Source organism: Carlito syrichta, unplaced genomic scaffold, assembly GCF_000164805.1.
Source record: "Carlito syrichta isolate Samal-C Ts95f unplaced genomic scaffold, Tarsius_syrichta-2.0.1 Scaffold302715, whole genome shotgun sequence".
NCBI lineage: Eukaryota > Metazoa > Chordata > Mammalia > Primates > Tarsiidae > Carlito > Carlito syrichta.
Genome location: NW_007246811.1, coordinates 454915 through 473939, shown reverse-complemented (window position 1 = coordinate 473939; position 19025 = coordinate 454915). Strand labels below are relative to the sequence as shown.

The window sequence follows — 19025 nt, the reverse complement described above, 5'->3', positions numbered from 1 at the left end:
TACGTATTTTTACATGTTTAAACTTCAGTCACCTTCAAAGTACTCTTTGTTTGATGCAGTACACCTATCAAGATGCTTTTTCCACTGCTGGGAACAGTTTTTGAACTTGTTGATGTTGATGTTTTTTAGTGCTTTTGCCATTTTTTGTTTTCACCTCTTTCATATTGGCAAAACATTTCCCTTTGAGGACTTTTTAAAATCAGGGAACAAAAAACATCACTGGGGCGAGACAGGGTGAGTAGTGAGGCTGGGGCAACAGGCACGGGGGTCATGCCATTTTTGGTCAAAAACTGTTGAACATGCAGTGCTATATGGGCAGGTGTGCTTGTAAGTCGCCCATCGTGAGATGGAAAATGCATTGAAAGAATCTCCAAAAAAATTTTATTGAAGCCAAAGGCAGCTCCTCACAACAACACGAGCTGTTACATTGTTGCTGATGGGTTCCTAGAACACTTACCTAGCAAAGGAAGCCTATATACTACAAAGGGCCCACCCTTTAAAAGATAATTCCAGGTTTTGGGGGGTTCCCCCCTCATATATTATTTTCAGCTTGAAAAATTTGTATGCCAGGAGACAATATCCATTGGTCTTTCTGCATGTTTCATCCAGTGGAGAAATAATGAAGTATCTTGTTATGCAAACTTATGTACAGCTGTTGGTAAAAGCATGTAATAAGGATACATTTTAATACTTTAAGGTTTTAGTCATATTCCCCAGTATAATGTTGCTGTACTTTGAATTTGTTTTCATGCTTTATATTTCCACATAAGTAGAATAAGAATGCAAATATCTTTACTACCAGAATAATTATAATTTTATTAATAATTTTAATTTTGCAGTTTATAGAAATTCTCAGTTAATTTGTTAATAATCAATTCATATCTCTTGAATAAGTAACTGAGCATTTCAGTTGCACAACCAGCTTCCCATAATGCCACTATAGAATTGCAGGATATCTTTTAGAAATATAGGGCATAGCCGGGCTCGGTGGCTCTGCCTATAATCCCGCGCTTTGGGAGACTGAGGTGAGTGAATTGCCTGAGCCCGCGGGTTCGAGACCCGCCTGGGCAGCAAGACCTCATCTCTACAATAAATAAAAAAATCAGCCGGGCGTGGTAGCGCATGCCTGTAATTCCGGCTACTCGGAAGGCTGAGGCAGAAGGATCGCCGGAGCCCAGCAGGTCAAGGCTGCTGTGGCCGGGAGCGACCACTGCACTCCAGTCTGGGCAACTGAGTGAGACTCCAACTCAAAAAAAAAAGAAATATAGGGTATTATGCTGTAAAACAAAAGCATAAATGTAAATTAGATGACAAAGTCTTCCATTTCAAAAGAAAATTATATTTAGGTTTTTGCTCAGATTAATGTGAATAAATTCCAGTAGGTTATACCACACTAATATATAATTCTGAATGTGATTTGATTTTATTTAAAAAAAAAAAAACTAAGTGTACTTGTTTATTTAAAGAGGGAAAATAGTGATTAATTTTTGTTAAAATGGAGAATAATGCTTATTAACCAAAATGTTTAATATTATTGTTATATTTTTGTTATTACAATATAAAGTAAAAAAGTGTTTACTCCCTTTACCTTCAGAACTGTTACTAAATCCTCAGTGTTTCAGCTCATATTTTTCTAGAAACAATAGGAAGGTGATGTTCAAGTTGAGAATTCCTTAATAAAACTGTACGATATCATCTGTGCTCAGATTACATTTGTAAGATAAAATGCAAAGGTGGGGCCCTCTTTTCTTGCTATTATTTTTTTATACATGTTAATATAAATCGCTTTTCAATGTGATGTTTGTGGTGGGGAAAGAAGCATGCTGCTTTTTTTCTGTTTTCATTTCAGCACCACCACCTCCACCACCATCAAGGGGAGGGCCGCCTCCTCCCCCACCTCCTCCACACAGCTCAGGCCCTCCCCCTCCTCCTGCCAGGGGGAGAGGCGCTCCTCCCCCACCGCCTTCAAGAGCTCCCACAGCTGCACCTCCACCCCCGCCTCCTTCTAGGCCCGGTGTAGGAGTCCCCCCACCGCCGCCTAACAGGATGTACCCTCCTCCACCTCCAGCCCTACCCTCCTCAGCACCTGCAGGGCCTCCACCACCACCTCCACCCCTGTCGACAGGGTCAGTGGCACCACCCCCACCGCCTCCACCTCCGCCACCACCTGGGCCCCCACCTCCCCCTGGCCTCCCTTCTGATGGGGACCATCAAGTTCCAATTCCTGCAGGAAACAAAGCAGCTCTTTTGGATCAAATTAGAGAGGGTGCTCAGCTAAAAAAAGTGGAACAGAACAGTCGACCAGTGTCCTGCTCTGGACGGGATGCACTTTTAGACCAGATACGACAGGGTATTCAACTAAAATCTGTAAGTAATCTATTGTTTTCATTTCAGATCATCTATCATAATGGAATTTTAAAGTTTATTATAAGACATTTTTGAAAAGTTTATTATTTTGCTTTTGTCTCTTATTATTTAGTTTTTTATCCTATGATTTAATAAAAATATACATACAATAACGTATGCACATTTTTAGTTCCATTTGATAAATCTCTGTAGCTGTATAACTCATACTTATGTATCCAGGTGTAGAACATTTCTGTCACCCAAGAAGTTTCCCTCATGCTTCTTCTCAGTTTTCCAAAAGCCATCACTGATGTATTATCATGGGTTAGTTTTGCCCATTCTAGAACTTCTTATAAATGGAATCTTACAGCATGTTTGCAAACTATTATTCTAGGCTTTACTTTTAAATAAAAGGTAATTTAAAGAAAAATTCTTATTGAACTATGGGAAATTAAAAATAGTCCTACTTGAAACAAATTGCTGTCACCTTGGTAAATTCAAACTAGCAACTTTATGAAAACTAAATCCTATTCTAAAGTTTACATAGTCTAAAGTGTAGATTTGTAGATAGATACTGATAACAGAATTGAAAGCATTCTATTGGAATTTGTGACAGTAAAGGCAGATAATCATCTTAATTGAATGAGGTAATCATTGATCTTCTAGATCATTTGATCTTCTAGAGATCAGCAAACTTTTTTCTGTAAGGAATCAAATAGGAAAATTTTAGGCTTACAGACCCTGTGATCTCTTTTCATGACCACTCAACTCTGCTGGAAGCAGTCAGACAATACATAAGTGAATGGGCACATTGTATTCTATAAAACTTTATTTTTGGACACTGCAATTTCAATTTCATGTAATTTTCACTTGTTAGAAATAATGTTTTGATTTTCTTTCAACCACTTAAAAATGTAAAAACCGTTCTTAGCTTTAGGTTATTAAAAAAAAAATGGGGAGAGAGAGTCAGGACAGGGCTAAATTTCTCCGGACTCCAGGCTGTTGACTTCTAGGGTGGAGGCTGGCTGACATTTACATGCTTTCTTCTAAGCCTTTATACATAACGTGCTCGCCAGGACTTGAGGCAGGTAGTGGATAGTGGTTTCTTCTATGAAGTGCATGGATATGACAGATATTTTAGTTGAAAATTATTTTGCAGCATAGGAAATTTAAGGTTAATTTCTGGATCTCAGAAGCTTTGGCCCAGGGAGTGTTGGATTGGAAACGCTATCTCATTGAATGAAAACATTTAAACATTAGCATAGCATAGATGTAAGAGGCCTCTGACCTTTAAAGTATATCTAGCTCTTTCTTTGTATGTATTCAGGGTGACACTGAGATCATCATCTCTGCTCCCTTCTCCCTTTTAGTTCAGACTGAAGATTTCTCAGGAGCAGTTGAAGAACTTAAAGGAATAGTCAGTGGGTGTGATTAATGTCAGAATGACTGTAGCCCAAGTGAATAACAGGGTCATTGACTTTGCCTTCCACCTTGAAATCCCTACCAGTCCTATGTCACTCTCATTCCCATATCCCACTGCTAACCTACCTTTTTTTAAATTTTCCTTTTTTTATTTCCTTTTCACACCAACTTTTGTTTCTCTCATGTAGTTATCAAAAGGTGGTTTTTATTTTTAATGAGTAAAGTTGTATCCTCTTAAGAAGTTGATGAGTCAGATTTTCTATTTACAGCTTTCATCACTTTCTCCCATCCCACCCTTCTCCTTCCAAAAACAATAACACGTCAACCGACCACTAGATTTATCTCAAAAGAAGTTTTCATTCTAAGTGTGGGATAGCAGGCCATTTTTATTCTAAATAATCACTTTCCTTTTGATTGCCTTTAATGTAATCATAATAGAGTTCATAATCAGTAAATCATTGGCATGTTATACATGTGTACTGAGTCAGTAATTTTACTTTATTTTTTTAATAACCATTCTGTGCTTGAAATTTCTCTAGCTGTGTTTCTTTAAAATGTTTGCATAAATCATCACTTTATTCTGTGATGAGTATGACTAATATAAAATCACAGATTGACTTTAAAGAGCTAGCGGAGGTGTATAGGTGATCACATGTATTTTGAATTCCATGTAGCACCTTTGAATTCCTCAGTAGCACCTTGTCCAAGTGAGTATTTCAGAAAATGTGCATGATGTCTGTGTTGCGCTTCTGCTTTGTGCTTTCTGCTTTGTATTATCAGATTGCTTGAGGTTGTCTAAATGTTGTCATACTTCTCAGGGAGCCTCATGCAGAAATACAAAGCTCTGAAACTATTTTCTTTTGTGATATTTCAGTATAGGTAATAGTTAATATATAGTCTTTTAAAAAGTTTTTAGTCCAGAATGAGCAGTATGTCATAATAAAATTATTCTTTCTTTGGGAAATGATTAAGAATTTTAAATAAATATGTATATATTTTAAAGCCTAAGTAATTATTTAGTTCAATTAGGCTGTGTCATCTTTAATCATACCTTCACATGGATAATGTAAGTCCGGAGACAAAATTAGTACAATGAATATGTAAAAGTGTTCGTTTTGATCAAAGCTGCAAGCAGGGATAATTCTATATGGACTGTCCTTCTGAGAAATTCAATCTTAATAAAAATCTTTGATTCTTTTCTTTTTCCTGGATGCAGTTTGGAACAGGTGGAAGCACTTCAGTTAAGGATAGGTAGTTGTCTTTTGAAGTATAGTTTGAAAGCTTCTCAACTGATATCTTTAAAGAGAAGTTATGTACTATGAGAAGGGAGGTTTATTTTGAAAGTATAACATAAAATGATGAAGCTGAAAATTTTTAGGTAAACGTTAAGTGTCCATAGTTGCTCTTTGATATCTTAAGTGTTCTTCCTACATAGCAACTCTGGAATCTAAGTATTACCCTCTATTTATAAAATGAGGTCCCCTTAATGTTGATCATGTATTGTAAGACTTTATGTGCTGGAGTGAACAGAAGTAACCCAGCTAACTGCAAGGGCAAATATTATTCAGGAAAGGGTTTAAATGTTATCTAAATATAAGCATCAATTTGGAAATGTATTGATGGCTTATGCATTAAGACAGAGAGGAAATATTTCTTGAATAATTCTTTTAAGGCAGCACTTTGTTTCTTAATTTAGTTAATCCTGTGCTCGGCTTACTACTTTGTTTTCTTTTCTTCTTTTAAGATAAGAAGTGATTCTAAAAAAGTAACATTTTCTGGAGACAAAACTCTTGACTAAGGACTTATTATTTAGTTTTGCTACCTTTCTTTTTTGAGGTGTCTGATGGCCAAGAGTCCACACCACCGACCCCTGCACCCACTTCAGGAATTGTGGGTGCACTAATGGAGGTGATGCAGAAAAGGAGCAAAGCCATTCATTCTTCAGGTACTTTTCCAGTCTGTGTGTGTATTGATTTGTTGAATAAATTTGAATGTTTAAAGTTTTGTTATTATTTTTTTATGACTGTCTTCACTAGCTTTCACTAGCTTTCTCCCTACCAGTTGAATAATGTATTACTATGGGTTCTAGGATATATTTTTTAAAGTTTTGCCTCTGTAACTAATTTATCTATAACTTAATGGAAGTCAGGACACCACAACCATAATCATAAGTTGAAAGAATAACTTTGGAATAGGGCAGTTTTGTTTCTTACATCAGGAAATACTAATAGACGCACTAGCAAACAACTTCTAAACCAGGCTTGAGATTTTTGGATCCCATTCCTCTGACATTCTCATGCATAAGAAATTCAGATTTCCCTGATCTGTGAGAATAAGACTGAGAATTTAGGTAATTTCACTGTTTTGCAAACCTTTATTGTCATTTTCTAATAGATTTATTTGAATGAACCAGGAGCTATTCTAAGGTTATTATTAAACATATGCATATTGCCATGTAAATGAATATTGCTTCTAAAAAAGGACAAGAATATGATTTTGCTGATTAGAGTGGTTGAGATTAACTAAAGAGCTTCTCCAGCATGATGTACTAGAATCAGATCTTTGTTCTTAGTAGATCTCTATGAACCTCAGTTTCTTATTTGTTACATAGAGAGAGAAATTGCATGATTGATGTGAGAATTAAGTAAAATAGTAAGAAACTAACCAGCAGATTGCCTAGCACATGGTATGTGCTCAATAAATGTTATTCTTTTCTTTTTTTCTCTGTAAGGATGTGAATGTCTAAAATCCTGGAATGATATTTGTTTTTCTTAATTAAATAGGCATATTTGTTCCTATGCTGCATTAAAAAGATAAAGTAGCCTAATTCATACCATAAATATTTATTGCAGAATGATAATAAAATTTTTGCAAAAATCCCTGCTTTATGGAGCATGCATTCTGTCTAATGAGAGACAGAGACAAGCAATGAACAAAGTAAATTAGAAAAACATACAGTGCATTAAATGGTGATATGTACTGAGGACAAGAGTTCAGCAGAAAAGGAAGATAAAGAATTACAGACTCTGTAATCCCAACACTTTGGGAGGCCGCGGCAAGAGGATTGCCTGAGCCCAGGAGTTCGAGACCAGCCTGGGCAACTGGGTGAGGCCTCGTCTTTACAATAAATCACACACACAAAAAACTCTCCAGGCCTGGTTGCATGCTCCTGTAGTTCCAGCAACTTGGAAGGCTGAGGGGGAAGGATCGCCTGAGCCCATCAGGTCGAGGCTGTGATGGCTATGAGCGTGCCACTGCACTCCAACCTGGGCAACAAGAATAAGACTCCAACTCAAAAAAAAAAAAGAGTTATAGACTATGGGTGGGAGGCTCATCTTGAAATGGAATGATGAGGCCTAGCTGAGGTGACATTTGAGAAAAGACCAGTAGTTCAGGAAGTGAACCACGTAGAAAACTGGGGACAGTGTATCAGATGGAAAGAACAGCAGATGCATAGTCTTTGTGGTTGAGAAGGTTGAGAAACAGTGAGGAGGCAGTGAGGTGATCTGTGTGACTGGAGGGAGAGACGGAGGGGAAAAGTAGTAAGGAATGAAGCACAAGAGGAAGTGGAGGATGGAGATGGCAGCAAGCCAGGTGCTTTCCTTCTGAGAGTGATGGGAAGTCATTGGCGAGTTTTTAGCAGAGGGGCAGTGGTGATCCAAGCAAGGGGATGGAGGCTGAACCAGGTTTATAGCACCAGTGAGAAGTGGTAACCAAGTTACAAAAGGTTTTTGATCTGAACAACTGAATTGGCAGAGTATTCTTGACAGAAAAGAGAAAGATTTAGAAAGAACAAGTTTGAGAGGAAAGATGAGGAGTTTGGTTTTATACATATTAAACTTGAGTTACCTATTAAAAATTCAAATATAGAAGTTGAGTAGGCATTTGGTTTTGAGTCTGGAATTCACAGGAGAGATCTAAACTGTATTTAATACATGTTTGCATGCCAATAAAATAAAGACACATGGTATTTAAAGTTATGGAAGTGTATGAAATGAGCAAAGAAGTGAATATGGAGAGAGAAGTGAAGGTCTAACAAGGTACGAGGGCTGGAGGATAGTATCTGGAAGCCAGAGGAAGAAAATGTTTGAGAGAGAAGAAGAGGTTGATCATCTGGGTCATGTGCTTCTGTTCAAAGGTGAGGGCAGGGCAATTTGAGTTTTAGATCTAGCGATGGGAGCAAGGTCCATTCAATAGAGAGTAGAAGAGTGGAAATAGAGACTGGGTGTTGGGACCACCTGTTCTGTTTCCTTTATGGCTTATTGTTGACAGGTTCCTGCTAATCGCTGGAATTGATAGCTAAAGGATATGTTGTGTTTTTGACACCTTTTCTTTAAAGACAGTCATTAAATGGGTCTTCCTTTGTTTTCTTAGGCTTTTTACTTCTCTGAATGCTTATTTAGAAAACATTCATCTGCTAGTTTACATTATTTTCATCAGCAGGTGGTCACATTTTCCTCTTAATTTTGTGACCCGTTTCATGCTAAAAAATTAGCTGAACTATTATTTCAAGATATAGCAGTTGGTATTGACATTTGTTATAAGAATGTGATTACTTAAGTTGATAGTTGTTCATAGAAGATCACTTTATCAGCCCAGCTTTTCCACCTGGGTAGGTGTCAGAGAACATGCTACAGTAATTTGATGTCAATAGTAAGTCTTCGTTTGTCGTTTATCCATTTATACATCTGTCTCCACACCACTCATGACACTTGAAGGCAGGAAAAATGACTTATTCATCAATCACTGAGTGAATACAGAAACTAGGACAAAGGAGGACATTACTGAACTGACCCCAGATGGCAAGAATTAATAATTCTTAGAATTAAGACTTTTCAGAGTAAACTCAGATGACTAACCACTATGAAGTTCAGGCTGAATAAAAAAAAGGTAACTTCAGATATGGAAAATGCTCAAGAATAGTCTTGGTGGCTGCTAATATTAAAAGGTTAAGGAAAGGACCTCATTCTGCTCAGATGAGGAAAATGTAAGGCTGCTCTGAAATACGTGATCATGAGAAAGCATTTGTTTTATTCTCATGTCTGTGAGTTCTGCTAAATATTCCTCATAGTAAATAGGTTTTTTTGTATTGTTTTGTTTATTTGTTTTGAGTTGGAGTCTCACTTTGTCACCCAGCAGGAGTGCAGTGGCACACTCACAGCCACTCCAGTGTCGACCTGCTGGGCTCCACTGATCCTTCCGCCTCAGCTTTCCAGGTAGCTGGAACTACAGGCATGAGCTACCATGCCCAGCTAATTTTTGATTTGTTCTAGAGATGAGGTCTCACTGTTACCCAGACTGGTCTCGAACCTGCAGGCTCAGGCAATCCTCTTGCTTCAGCCTCCCAAAGTGCTGGGATTATAGGCTTGAGCCACCATGCCCAGCCATTTTTTTAAAAAAATATATTTAAAAAACTGATGTAACGACTATGTAGCATGCTTTTTTGCTTATTTCTGGCCCATTTTTTTAAACTGTCATTCCTGTGGTAGAACCTCATGATAGAACTATTAGCTACTTCCTCCTCTTTGCCATGAATGCTGGTAAATTTCTGTCTTTTGTTACTCTAAATGCCAGAGTAGTGGGGTATATTTGATACTTTTCATCCAGGTAAGTTTTGTGAAATATGACTAGCAAAAGTGTTGAGTAAATTATTTTCCTTGCTGAAAAGGTAAACACAGAAATTAACATGAAGTCAATTGAACTCCTTCCCATATCAGTTCTGTAACAGTTTGGGGCTGACCATCATACTTCAATAAATAAAAAATAATGGTTAATGTTATAAAAGCAGTAAGTTAGTTTGGGGTCAAGGGAAGATATCTTTGTACCTCTCTGTCTTTTGTTAATTTTCAAGTCTTAATACTAGAATTCAAGTACTTATTCATAGAAACCTTCATGAAAACAATCAATTTTTTATGAAGAAAAAATAGAAGAAAAAGATTGTTGTGTATTCTTTACAGGTAGCCCACACATACGTCACATACTCCGTCTTACTGGCTCTTTGTCATTTTCAAGCGTAGTTACTTAGCTAATGTCTCACTTCACAAACTTGGCCTTCAGGGGTTTTATGAGGTATATACAGAGTGTGCCAAAACCATAGACACGTTTTAAGAAGGGAAAAAACTATTAAAATTGTAATACTCAGTATGTGCTGATAGCAGAAGATGATAGCAAGTCACGTCTGACTTCTGCAGATACAAGAGGTACTCAGAATGGTTCCCATTAGCGTCTAGACACTTATGATTACAGCGAGCTACTTCAGGACTTGTTGCTGTTCAAGGCCTCCCAGATCTTCCGTTGTACCTATCACATGCAATACCTTGTGTCTCACACTTACACGAATGCATGCAGTTGTTAGGCATGTTGGAGGTTCTGTTGCATACTTACACCTCTATTGTCGTACTTCCACAACATTCTCTAATTTCAAATACCACATCCAAATGGTCTTGCTCTCCTCGAACTGCAACCATGTTTTGCCATTTTCTTTTACTGTCCTGCTGGTCTCATGGTGACACTAGCATTTATTTGATTAATGCCGTCTTTTGAGCGAGTGTCATACTATACATTGTCACCATAATACAATTCAACTTCAAAAAGTAATGCATAGATAACATCGCTTAAAATGTGTATACATTTTTTGGCACCCATGGTATACTTAAGATGTTAGTAACATGAAAAATTAATATAAGCCGGGCTTGGTGGCTCAGCCTGAAATCCCGCGCCTTTGGGAGGCTGAGGTGAGTGGATTGCCTGAGCCCGCAGGTTCGAGACCCTCCTGGGCAGCGAGACCTCATCTCTACAATAAATCAAAAAATCAGCCGGGCGGATAGTACATTCCTGTAATTCCGGCTACTTGGAAGGCTGAGGCGGATGGATCACCGGAGCCGGCAGGTCGAGGCTGCGGTGGCCGGGAGCAGCCACTGCACTCCAGTCTGGGCGACTGAGTGAGACTCCAACTCAAAAAAAGAAAAATTAATATAGTATGGAAGTGTACTTATAGAGTTTTATGACATATAAATATTCACTCAAGCACTTATTGAACAACTTACAGTTCTGGTGTTGAGGATACAATGACAAATAAATGATAAATAAGACAGACAAGGTCCCTGCTGTTAGATTTTAGTGTGATGACTATAAAAATATAAATAAAATACAAGAATTTCAAGTAGTTGTGAGTAGTATAAGAAAAATTTTTAAATGGGATAGTTACTGATTGTGAGAAAGGGCTACACTTTACATAGAATGGTCAGGAAAGTCCTTTTTGAGGAGGTGGTTTTTGAATGGGTCCTAAATGTTGAAAGGATGCAGCCAGACAGGAGAAATAGCTATTGCAGAAGCTCTGGAGTAAGAATCAGCTTGGTAAGTGTGAGGGACAGAAAGGAGGCCATCTTGCTAGAAATAATGAGTTGAAGGAGAAAAAGCTTGGGGAAGGGGAGAGACAATAACTGGGTGAGTCAAGTAGGGTCTTGTAGAGTGAGGGAACATCAAATTTTACTCAGATAGCAGTGGTCAACCACAGGAGGATTTTTGAGAAAGGTAGCAACATGATATTGTTAAAACTTTGAATTTAAATAATATCATTCTATTTCCTCTGAGGCAAATAGACTATAGAGTTGCAGTAGTCCAAGTGAGACATGATGATGATATGAGGAGCAGCAGTGGAAGAGGTGAAAAGGAGAGAGTTGATGATTGGAAGGTGAAAAAGGAGGAAGCAGTAATAATTTCACGTGGGAGGATGGTGACACCATTTACTGAGATGGAGCAGACTAGGATGGAGAAAGAGAAGGTTCGGGAAGATAAACTTTACAAGTTTTGAGTTTGAGAATCCATGTGAAGAGTACAGGAGGCAGTTGACTTTATGATAAGAGAGTTTACAATTCAAAAAGGGCGACCCAAAGGTAATTTTATACATTAAGAAACATACAGGTTGCAATGTATTACCTAGATACTAAAGAACCAGAGCCCAAAACATATAACTCCTGTTTTAATCTTCAATTTACTATCACACTTTCTAATTGTATTTCATTGGATGTGTTTTAAATTATTTTAGTAACTGGATTCCTGCAGGAATCAAATGGCTTATGTTTGAGGAGTTAAATAATTGTAGAAATCACTCAAGAATTAAGTAATGTCATTTCATTTATGCATATGTTTTAGTTGTATATCTTGATTTTCTTTTAGATGAAGATGAAGATGAAGATGACGAAGAAGATTTTGAGGATGATGATGAATGGGAAGACTGATCGATATATTATATATATATTTTTTAAGGTGAAATACTAAACACTACTTTCCATCTATGGATTCTGTAAAATTATCATGTAAATGTTCTACCAATTTGCTGTATATTTTTGTTGCCTTTTTTGCTTTTTTTTTTAATTAATCTGTGCAATACCTCATTTAATCTGTAAAGGTTTGTCATAATCCTCTACAAAGCTACTCCCTGTTATTGTGTGCAAGTTTACACCAGGATGCTCACTTGGTTTGTGAATACTATTCATTCCATCAACAAGGGAGTTTATGTGTGAGACTGACAAAAACCTTAATGTAATTTAGTTATAATGCCAGAAGGAAAACACTATTTTCATACCCTACTTTTTCTGTACCTAAATTTTCTTATAAAAATCTAGTATAGCACTACATTCTTTTTTAAGTGATGCAAACCTTAGTTTCTTTAGCCCCTTTATTTTGAATACAATGCTACATATGAATGTTGAAGCTGATACATTGCACAGTTCTCTAGACATCACTACACTGATGCGGTTTCTCAAATTTTAGCAATATGCTCTACATAATAAAATCACTACAGAGATTCTAGTGGGGAAAATCAGTAACACACCTGTTACAGCAGTATTGCCCGTTATTGGTACTGCAGTGGTATTTGCAGGCTGGAATCGGAACCCTTACATACCTGTTCTTGACTGAGGTTATTTTTATGCTGTAGCAAACGCGGCAGGCTCTTTTTGGCAAAAATTTTAAAAAATATGTTTGGTATTATTCTGAAACAGAAAAGTTATTTGAGTTTGAGGGATTTGGGGAGCATTTTCATTCTGCATGAACTTAAGTGGAGTATACATTATGGTTACTCCAATAGGTGTTTTTAAATGCTACACAAATCAGAACATTATAAAAATAGTGTAGAATTTAAGCACTTTTTTTTTTTGCAGTGTATATGAGTTGAGGTATTCAGAAATACCAATCATAAAAATCTAATCTAGCTGGCAAAAATATGCACTGTAATATTGACCCTAACTAATGTGCTATATATTTTTATTTTGATAATTTATCAAGATTTTTGTCAAATTCCATGTGAAGGATTACATTTTTCTTAAAATACTTGTGGTCCCAATGTCAGATTTCTTGGCACACACAACTTAATGATAGATATTTTTTTAAATAAAACTTTACAACCTGCGCATTTGTTATGCATACTAAATGGTGTGTTAAAATGAGGGTTTCCTTGCCTCTCTAAAATACACTAATCTACCTAAAGGTGGTTGTTTCATATTTATAGCGCTAATTATTATACCTACCTACTTTAAATTTTAGGTAGAAAAATATCTGATTTAAATACAGACACATATTTTTCTCACATTGAGTCATATGCAGAATGTAGTTCCAAATGTATTTCATTACTATAGTCACAATATCCAACTAAAAATTATGCTATCTAGAATTGTACCGACCAAAATCTAGTATTGGCATGATCTTGACAGGCTGGACCTGCAAGATGTGGCTTGAATTTTAACCAGTTATTGCATAATCTCTAGTGATCATGAATCTAGTTATTGTCATAAGAAATAATTTAAAAGGTTTTGTTGCTGAAAGCAGTAAGTGGTGCAGCAAAATAGTTAAGTTATTCAAAGAATGTTACCTTCCTTGCAAGAGTTATTTAAGCACATGGGAAAGATCATAGACTTTTTGTTTCTTGCAAAAAAACAGTGCCCTCTGCTGCTAGAAACCTTTTTCTGCTTACTATCATTTTTATTGTGGCTTGAGCTCAGTGAATCTGGCGTGACTGAGACTGGACAGCTATTAACCAATAAAATTAGAAATCTGTGCAAATCATAAATGGGACATTATAATTATTTTAAGTAACATTAAACATAAAAATTTTGTCTTGACATTGTAAAAAAACATATTAAATAATGCCAATTTAAGATCTCAACTTTTGACCAAGGAATTCAGGATCTTCCAGCTAACTTTGTTATAATAAATATTTTTATCAGGAGCTGCTGTGAGCAGAAAGTATTAATTCTTTTGAGTTGGAAACACAGTTTTAAACATGTAAGATGAGTATACAATTTACCAAAGGTAATTGAGTTCTGTTTTCGTACAAAAAAAAAAAAAAAAAATTGTCTCACCAAGTCTAAATTACTATTGGTTGAAACACAGCAGCTGTGGAGTTCAGTCCAGGCATGAAGGCTAAGTCTGCTTTACCAAGTAAGATGTAAGGCTGCATGTTTCAGTCCTCCACCATCTTGCACTGTGGACAGCACAGTGCGTCGTCTGAAAAGCCTCTCGTATAATATATTCTCCAGCTAAATGATTGTCTGGCAGCCTTCGCATTTAACAAACGAGCATGAGGCTTTTTATATCTAAGTGCTATGTGATAGACAATTTCAGCTAGCCACGTATTGTATGTATGAGGTTCATAAAGACTTTCAATCATTTCATGTTCAAACAACTGAAATTTTGTTTAATATGTGATTTTTTTTTTTTGAAATGTATAGTGAATAGGATGTTGCACTGGTGGCAATTCATCATGGAGCAAAATAAAATTAATTTGACCCAAATGCTATAAAATAGTGTGTTTCTATTTGTTCGTAAGAGATTAAAATAGGTTAGAGAAACTTTTTAACTGTGTAGCAAAGGGTGCACAGCAGTGAACAATAATGGTTGAAGTTTTCAGCAGACTGCATGCCCGAGAGTGTGCCATTAAGTAAACATGGTGAGCAAAAGAATGTTACACCCTGTTCTGTTAGGAAACATGACATCTGCTCAGCAGCTCTCCTGGAAGCCGCTGCTGTGGTATACGACCATTCACATTGCAAGGTCAAACTGCTTGGAACTTTCGCATACCAAAAATGTTGACGTTTTCTAAATCAGAATGGTTTTGGAGTTTACTGATAGTTTCAGTAAATGCCAAATATAGCTGTTTGTGTGGGACATAAATAGCTTTTAATAAACAGCATCAAAGGGAGTGCTCGTTTTAAACAGGAAATTCAATTTTTGATAGCATTTTCTGTTTGACTGACCCTGGCACACGTGGGTGTCTGAAGATTAAACTGAGTTATGGAATCCGGAGTGTAGGATGCTACAAAATTCCTTTCAACAGCTTTAGCCAAATCTAAGTCATTTTAAGACTAATATGCTCTATTACAAAGTTTTTCTGTTATACAAATGTGAACACTTAAGAACGTATTAAACTTTTAAAAGAATTTTTAAAAGAGAAGTGAAACGTTCCTCAGAATTGTTCTTGTCACATCATGTTTATCTAATCAGCAGAGAGGTGCCTAAAGTAACTCTGCTGTAGGTCTGGCCTTCTGAAGGGACCAGTGTAAGATAAGGCCTGTGTGTAGCACAAGAAAAGATCCTTGTGGCAAAGTTGAGAAAGTTTACCCTGCACAATTATTTTATTGACATTGTCATATCTCACTCCAAAACACAGTATTATTTTATAATCTCTTGGTTATTTATTCATGACTTTGTTTTAACTTTGATTTTTAGGGAAACCCCTGGGAAAAGCTTACTGTTGTAATAAATCTGTAGGAGACAGACATACTTGGCAGCTGCTGCTGCACTTCTGCATGTGATACACGGCATTCTCCTTTGCTGTGAGGAGTAGGTGGAAAAATCTGTCTCTGTAACAAAGCATGTCCAGGTGCATCTGCCAAAGCTTTAGAAAAAAAACACATTGATGGTTGTGCTAACTATTGATGCAGTATTTATTACACAAGTTCAGTGTGAGTCTAAAGTAGTCACCTGCACCATCATCAAGACTGACAAATCATCTAGAGAGCACACAATTATTTTGAGTAAAATATAACACGTAGTTTATAAGTGGCTTTCAGTTGAGTCAGATATGTATGTATTGGGGCATTTCTCATAAATTTGAAGTGGGCCCTGAATTCTTTAACAACCACAAAAAAATCTACCTTAGGATTTTTGAAAAAAAAAAATTCTATTTAGGGGAAAGTTCAATTTTATTAGTAACAACAATAGATTGTTGGAACTTTTAACAAAACACAATTTTCTGTTTTGAGTTGGTTGGCATTTCATGGTCTAAATTTAGTTTTATCTTAGCTGTTGCTAGATATGTGTGGATTTGCAACAAGGCCTAATTCTAAGGATTTCTGAAGCATCAGTATCACCATATTTAAACAGCTATTGTGAACGAAATGTGTGGTGGACATTAAGATACAACTACATTTACATCCTTGAAATCTAAAATACTTATTTCATAACAAAGATGTGGAGACAATTGAGTTATCTGCACAGAGGCATGTGGACACACCAAGCCTATGCTCTGATTTCACAGAGGTAGTTAACAGTACAGGCCGGACCTGACTCATTCAGTCACTCTTTCGCGTGCACCATAATCCTGTTGTATCCTCTTTCTCTTTCTGTTTTCCTAAGGATAAACTGCAGATTTAGTTTGTTTCTGAAAGACTTATGGCTACAAATGTCACCCTTTCTCACATATCATCTGAGTGTTGATAGAAGCCACCAACATCCTGTGTCTATCTCTGCCTAGAAAAGCTGGCTTGCTTTAAGGAGCCAGCCCCTGACTCTGAAGCATGTGATTGTATCTTGGCTCAATGGTGGCGGTCACCCTACATTGCCCAAGCGTTTGGTCATCACAGGGCACTTCTGTCATCTAGTACTGACTTGAAATGAGATTGAACTTTTAAATTCTGAGATCCAAATTATTTTTGTTAAGTTCTTATGAATGTAAGTATTTTGTCTTTACTTAGACATGAGTATTTTGCAAATCCTTAGAACCAACGTGTCTGACAAAATTAGAGAATGTACTAATCTTTTTGAATAATTTTCAGTCAACAGCTGCACTGTCAATTTAAAGACTGGGAGTTCTTCCAAGGAGCACAAGAACAAACAACACTTTAAATCCAACTTCCTGGCTTTATTATTAGTGAGAGAGGGGAGATTCTAATTTGGTTGTGTGTATTACAACCTTATTGGAAAAGAGGCAGGGAATAAAAAGTGGATCTAGTGTTTGTGGTGTTGAAACAAATGAAAGGAAAAGGCATTACATCCAGTTAACTACAGAAAAACAAAGTTGTTCATGTTTCAATTATATTGTCTTAAAGGCCAGTATAATTTAGCCCCTTAAATCAGTTTCTGACCTAAAAAGAATCAGCATTACTCTTTTTTCTTCTTAGCTAGGGTGGGTGTCTAAGGGGCCAGAGAACAAAAAGGAGAATTTGTGTTTGCAAGCATATTGGTGATTGAGAGTGCTCGGGGTGTAGAATTAAGAAATGCATTTGAATCTCTTTTTAAAGATGAAAGCTATAGGAAGAAACTCATAAAATGCTATATTTAGGTATTGTTCATTTGTCATAGCAGGATGTGAATGTAGTAGTTGTATCAACTAAGGCTCAAATTACACTAGACCATTCAAATGGAAGCCTTTTTTATTTTTATTTTTTTTAAGTTTTCTGAACCTTGCTGTGAATATTTGCCAAAGGTTATGATGTGGTTAACGCTAATAGTTAAGTAAGTATGAGAAAGTCTAATTAAATAAGCATAGCTCTAGAATTTCAGCCACTTTCCAGGACACCTGTAAATGGACCTTACAATTATATTTTAGTGACCTTGCTTTGTCTATGGTTAAATACCTGGATGCTATAAAGCATACTTATAACAGACTTGCTTCCTAGAGATGTTTAGGAAGGTCAAGTGAATTCTGAACCAGATGGTTCCCCAAAAGTTCTACAGTCGACATCCCTGCATCAGCCTGACATGCATTAGGTTACTTAGACCTTTTGCAAAGAGAGTAGGTCTGCACCACCTGCGCCTTTCAGCATTCTTTTCTTACTTTAGCACTTTCATTACTGTGTTTTCCAGAACCCAAAACAGAAAAGCTGGTTGAATAGGAATCACTATCTTTTTCACATGTTTTATTCACCAGCAATCTAAGTCTCATTAACCCAATATCATTCCATCAGCTTAGGAGAAGCAAGTATATTGTGTGTTTGAGTTCAGATTTGATTCTGTAAAGACTTTGTGTAGCCTGCACCAGTCATTATGCACTATTAATCTCAAATGGGATTTGGTTGGTTGTTGGAAAAGAGGATAACTTGTACAGAAGGAAAAAAAAAAAAGTTGCTCTTTCCAGTGCATGGCCAGTTAAACTTCAGTGTAGCATTATCTTTGTATCTTGGTCTTGGTTTGTAATAAATTAGAATTGTAGTAGTCATCCCACATATGAACTACTTGACATGATAAACTTTGGGATATCTTTCAACTTGAGAAAACCATGGCTATATATTCATGTTAATGAGATTTTCCACAAAATTGAGGACCGGGGTGGATACTGGAAAAACTGTAAAGGAATTTTTTGAAGGTTTTGCCCAGAAAGCTTTCAAATATGCAAGTTTGTTAAATATTAGTGGGAAGTGGTGGGTAAAGCAAGAAAGAACAGGAACATAGGGAATGTCTTATATCATGTCCCCAAGCCTTCAGAAACTCCTAAACATCTGATATAGCTGTGCAGCCAATAGATAAATGGGCTTGAATGCAAGTGTGAACATCCTAATCCTATACTAAAGCAAACTAATAAAAGTGATTGTAGTTACTATAAGTTGGAGATAGACCCCAGAATGAAACAAATCTCTTGTTCCATGTACTGATAGGTCTCTAAAATCAGGGCAATAAAGAAAATTCATGTGGTCCCCCCCATCATGTGAAGTCTGATTGGAAAGAGAAATCAGGGTTTTTTCCTGCCAACTGCTTGGCAGGTTTTTGTAGTTTATTGAATTAATTTCAGGCTTGGAATAGAACTGTGCACACGACCAATTGTGAAAGAATGACATTAGTGAAGAGGTAAAGGACAACTGGAAAACCTTGACATGCTGTTGGGGAGATACACTGATGTGTGTACAATGGCTGAGTTCACTCTCAAACCAATGCAAAAACATAAATCTGTTCTAGCAGGTCACTGGAGATGCCAGTTTTGGAGCTACTCATTTAAGACATTATTTAACCCAGGTGTCGGGGATCACACCTATAATTCCAAC

The 19025-nt window shown here is 36.7% G+C and overlaps 1 protein-coding gene across 1 annotated transcript in view; it reads left to right on the top strand.

Annotated features, from left to right (window-relative positions):
- Positions 1-14566, top strand: part of WASL (Wiskott-Aldrich syndrome like) — a 75662-nt gene extending 61096 nt beyond the window's left edge. Inside the window, exons 9-11 of the mRNA XM_008057074.1 lie at positions 1850-2367; positions 5605-5713; positions 11947-14566. Of these exons, the coding sequence (XP_008055265.1) occupies positions 1850-2367; positions 5605-5713; positions 11947-12008 (689 nt within the window). The 3' untranslated portion in view covers positions 12009-14566. The remainder of the gene's footprint in view (positions 1-1849; positions 2368-5604; positions 5714-11946) is intronic.
- The last annotated feature ends 4459 nt before the right edge of the window (positions 14567-19025 follow it).